We start from the raw sequence: 4,883 nt of genomic DNA, 5'->3' as shown, positions 1-4,883 counted from the left end.
CGGGAAATCGAAATTTTTGAGATAAGCCCTATAAACCGGGAAGGAGGGAGCAGATGCCAAAGAACTTTCAAATTTTATAATCGAAGTGTATGAGTGAAATACAGTTGTGTCTCCTTTTTTTTGCGGGGGTAATACAGTTGTGTCTCCTAGCCTATGCGTGTTCAAGTTCCGGCTCCGATGTTGTGTTTCACATTCTCCTCTTAATTAATAAAACCGAAGGAGCTTCTGGTCTAGTTTTAAAGAGTAAAATACAGATGTCTTCCCTTCTCTTGTATAGTGAGCCATAGTTCTTCATGACCATCCTCCGATACTAATTTTGAACCTACACACAGCAGTTACATTTTGGGCCAGATGCAGAGGGATGACTTTGTCTCCTCGTGCGCACTGAAAGCTATCGTCATCTTCGGCTTCAGCGGCCTATCATCCGATCCATAAGATTAGAAAATGCTCGAGGCATTGTCGTTGTCACTCTAGTCCAAACTCGAGGCATGCATCCTGTCAAAAGCGACGACGGCCATCGTCAGGCTCTGGACTTGCACCCATGAGTCCAAACACGACAATCTCCTGACCGTGGAGAACAACGCTGCCATTGCTTATGGGGACTTGGACAAATCCAGCGAGATATTGTTCTCGGCGGCGATCTCTTTGGTCACCTTCTTCTTCAGGCTAATGCTTGTCGTGTCTCCGGACAACTTCCACACCAGCTGCAATGGCAACACAAATCATGCATGTGACTGCTACCTTTCCTCTACAACTCCAAATCAGTGGACGCCTAGAAACGAAGACTATAACTTTTACCATCGGGTCGACGACCGCGGTGCCCACCTTGGCGTCGGCAGTGAAATCGTCGCCGAACTTGTCGGCGAGGATCTTGCGGGCAGACTGCAGCTCCGGCAGGTCACTGCACCGCTTGGCAGCAAATATGAGGCCGGCAGCCGCTTCCTTTACCTCCTCGCTGCATTCCCTGTACGCTAAACATATTAGTTTTCTTGCCCAAAACATTGACATTGAGGTGGATGATCTAAAAGCATTAACAAAAAGGAGAAGAAATTAAGAGATCAGATCAAGTGTGATCAAGAGACGTACTTGGGCTTGTCTAGCTGATCGGCTTTCTTGACAAGGCACTTGCAGTAGAGCTCTATGATGCCGAGCGCCTCCAACATGTTGTCCTCCTTTATGACCTGCTCTACCTGCGCAGAGAAAAAAAGGCCAGCATCAGTAAAAAAGGAAACTAGAAAATGTAAGATCGCTAGAAGAATAACATGTTCAGATGCTTGGAGGCCATAGCTAGGCACGCACACGCTGGAGAGCGCGGTCGGTTTGGCCGAGGGAGAGGAGCTGGCAGACGTCGCCGGAGGCAATGGACTTGCGAGCAAGGCGCGGCTTGCGGGCGATGGCTACACGTGAGACGGTGAGCTCGAGAAGGGACTTGAGCTTGCGGGTCTGCTTGGAGAACTTCCTGAGGAATCCCATGGCTGGTGATCTGCTCTTGCCGGAGTTCCTTGAGGTGTTGGAGTCTTTGGCGGGACCAACGATGCGCCTACCGGCGGTCGGCGGCGGTATCGTTGGTCCTTGGATGGGTGGTAGGGGGAGGAGGAGCTGAGTTCTTGGGAGGAACAAAGGTTTTCTAGGGCAGTGTTTCTCTGTTTTTGGAAGTCTAATTTTAGTGCACAGGCTGTTAGTTCAGTTATATATAAAACGAACTTCTTTCATATTTGGAATACGAGGGCTGGACGTGCACATAATAGGGAGCAAAACGTGTAAAGAAAGTTTTCTTAATAAAAAATGTGGAAAATAATTCCTATTAGACAGAAGGACATCCCCTGCTTGATCCTTTCGGATTGAGGCTTTCAAATGAATATTGTAAGAATTCATTAGAAAACTTTCACTCTTTTTGTTGAGTGCCGTGATTGTATTGGAAACATAAGATAGATTAGGAAGTATTCTGACATGGCGTATAGCTTGTGCAGGTCCCTCGTCTACGCATGCCCGGTGTTGGCAACACCGATGCGTGCCTTCGTCCACGACGTGTCCCCGGGCCTGGCAAGCCTGGTGCGGAGCTTCGTTAACTTCGTCTACGCATGCCCGGTGCCAGAAACACCGATGTGTGCACTCGTCCACGATGTGTCCCCGGGCTTGGTAAACCCGCTGCAACGCGTCGTCAACAACATCTTCTTCCCGGCGCATCACTACTTCGACACCACTACGGCCCTGACTAACTCTGCGCCTCCTTGCGCCCGCAGTTCCACGACGACTTCCTCGACACCGGCCTACCCGACTCGACATCGACCACGGTGTTCTTCGCACGGCTACCTCGACCACGGCTACACCACCCTACGCTCTCGGCTACCTCGACAAACGGCACAAAGGGCTACGGCCTTGCTTGAACAACCTCGGAGGTTTCCACTCCAGCCACACCTTCCGCGATGCATCGACCGTTACAACTGTGGGGAGGGGGGGGGGTGTCCGTCGGTTTGCCTTCGGATTCTTCTTCAGTCTCACCGTCTGTGTCGCTACCGTTGTGACTGCGGGGGATGTTGAGTATCGTAATTGTATTGGAAACATAGGATAGACTAGGAAGTATTCTGGCTTGTCCTATACTCCAAGTAAATCATGTACTCCTATATATATGCCCACGAGGCTCAAGCAATACATCAACTATTCCACCAATCTCTCTCTATCCCATTCTAACACTTTTGATCAAAGAAACAAGACCACCATAATATTTTTACATGGTTTGCTTTCTTGTACAATAATTTTATAGAATCCTTAGCAAAATGTCATAGAAAACATTGTTCGTGTTTTCGTTGTAGAATTAAACAAGTACACGATCGTTTCACCTGAAAATAAATAGTGACATATAATTTTCCTAGGGTAAAGCAGAAAACAAGGTGAGTGTAGTTTCCCCTCGTTCCGCCACCTTTGCCCCCCATATGGTTTTGCATCCCCTTCCCCCTCCCTATAAATTTACAAGATTGTAAGACTTCATCTTTCAGATGGTATAAATATGATATCCATTTTTTATAAGGTGTGTTAATATATATTTTTAAAAGGCCAAACTATTCACCAAGATTATGATAGAAACTATTTCAATATAATACTAAATAAATAAGTATGAAAAAATCATCATAAATCTAATGATATGGATTGATATTGTAAATGTTGGTGTCCACCCCGTCCTTTAAATTTGGTCAAAGATAAAAGAGTTTGACTTTTTAAAACATACGAGTTATTTTTATATTTTCTTGGACTTAACTAGGTAACAACGCCGCATATGAGACTTCCCATGCGGTGGCTCAGTTCTCCTCCAGCTCCATCCACAACGCATGCATGCGATGACATTATCAATATTCTTGCCAATGATTAAAATTTAAAAGTTTTATCTCTCAAACTGTTAACCAGATTGATGATCCACTTTAACCATTGGCTTCGGCACAATAAGACCTTCGAAACTAGCTCTTATGTTTACCCGTACTTGTCAGATTATGTGCACTTACTTGCTAGCTTATTAGCCACTTAGTAGCCAGATAAATGAACTTACTTGTGAGATTAGCGAACGTGAATCAACATCAACTCATACCAGTACCACAAACCAAGTTTTACTCCTTCCATTTCAATATGAACTACACACGGAGCAAAATGAGTGAATCTACACTCTAAAATGCATCTATATACATCCGCATGTACGTAGTCCCTATTGAAATATCTGAAAATGCTTATATTTAAAAACAGAGGGAGTAAAACTTGGTTTGTGGTACTGGCATGAGTTCATGTTGATTCTTACTTGTTGTTAACACTTGAGTACCCGATGTCTAGCTCGTGTAACATTTTAACATCTAAAAGCATATACACAATCATTTGTGGCAACTGTTTACTATAAAGACGGCAATTATATTGACATAATCTGGCAACTAGTGGCGATGGAAAAACAAATCATCAAAGCATGACAACATGGGATCTTGTTTTGAAGGCCTTGTCGAGATTAACTCCCCGGTGAAGACGGATCGTGAATCGGATTTACGGTTTGTGAGATAAATCATTTGAAAATTTTGAATTTAGCAACTAATGCGACGTTGTCAACATGATTTGACAGATTTTTGCATGTATGCATGTGTCCTCTCTCTATTAGAAGAAAATTCGAAGCACCTCGAACCTCTTAATAGTGTGGTTGCCCTATGACTCAAAACAAACCAACACAAAACTCTCGAATCTTTGGGTAACCATGTATTTTCTCTTTTTGAAGTGGTGGTGGGGATCAACCATTTCCCCAAAACGATCTTCGAAGAACCAATGCCTAAGATAAACTTCGTAATCGTCACTAGTCCAACTGACCACATTCTCATCACTCCGAAACACCAAAAGGGACTAAATGCACTTTCAAGCTAGAAGAATTGTCATGTACTCCTTGCCAGATTTTTGTTTTTGGGTCCAAGGGTCTTACTGACATAAGCCAAAGGATGACTATTCTGCATCAAGACTGCTCCTATACCATCATGACACGCATTTCCAAAACAAACTATTGGGAATAATCAAGCAGTGCCAATACTGGAGCATTGACTAGAGCATGCTTGAGAGTTTGGAATGTAGTGTCTATCGCAGAAGTCCAGATAAACATAGCACCTTTCTTCAATATATCAGTCATAGGCGGATAAGCCTATCGATAATGCCATAATGTTTTATGAACTTCCAATAATAATTTGTGAGACCAAGGAATCCTCTCACCGCCTTGACATTTTAGGAGTAGACCAGTTCTAAACTGCGACAATTTTCTAGCATTAGTAGACACCGCTTTTGTCAATGATGATAGGGCCTAGGTATGCAATTTACTGTTCATCAAAATCACATTTTCTGAGTTTAACCCTCCATTGCTTCAGGAGCAAGAT

At 44.0% G+C, this 4,883-nt stretch overlaps 1 protein-coding gene across 1 annotated transcript; it reads right to left on the bottom strand.

Moving 5' to 3' along the window:
- Positions 1 to 593: 593 nt before the first annotated feature.
- Positions 594 to 1,473, bottom strand: LOC123096977 (IST1 homolog). The gene is made up of 4 exons (XM_044518761.1): positions 1,300 to 1,473; positions 1,087 to 1,190; positions 799 to 964; positions 594 to 704 (listed from the first exon to the last, which is right to left on the bottom strand). The coding sequence occupies exons 1-4, from the start codon at positions 1,471 to 1,473 to the stop codon at positions 594 to 596; spliced, it is 555 nt and encodes a 184-aa protein (XP_044374696.1).
- Positions 1,474 to 4,883: the final 3,410 nt, after the last annotated feature.

The sequence above is a fragment of the Triticum aestivum genome, chromosome 4D (assembly GCF_018294505.1).
Source record: "Triticum aestivum cultivar Chinese Spring chromosome 4D, IWGSC CS RefSeq v2.1, whole genome shotgun sequence".
NCBI classification, from domain to species: Eukaryota; Viridiplantae; Streptophyta; class Magnoliopsida; order Poales; family Poaceae; genus Triticum; species Triticum aestivum.
The sequence above is the reverse complement of the archived record's forward strand: the minus strand, read 5'-3'. Positions and strand labels throughout refer to the sequence as shown.

What these genes read in the sequence shown, in the direction of transcription:
- LOC123096977 (XM_044518761.1), bottom strand. Translation starts at nt 1,473, where the DNA reads ATGGGATTCCTCAGGAAGTTCTCCAAGCAGACCCGCAAGCTCAAGTCC. An exon ending in GATCAGCTAGACAAGCCCAA is followed by an intron (nt 965 to 1,086) that starts GTACGTCTCTTG and finishes TTTAGCGTACAG; the next exon opens with GGAATGCAGCGAGGAGGTAA. An exon ending in CCGCGGTCGTCGACCCGATG is followed by an intron (nt 705 to 798) that starts GTAAAAGTTATA and finishes TTGCCATTGCAG; the next exon opens with CTGGTGTGGAAGTTGTCCGG.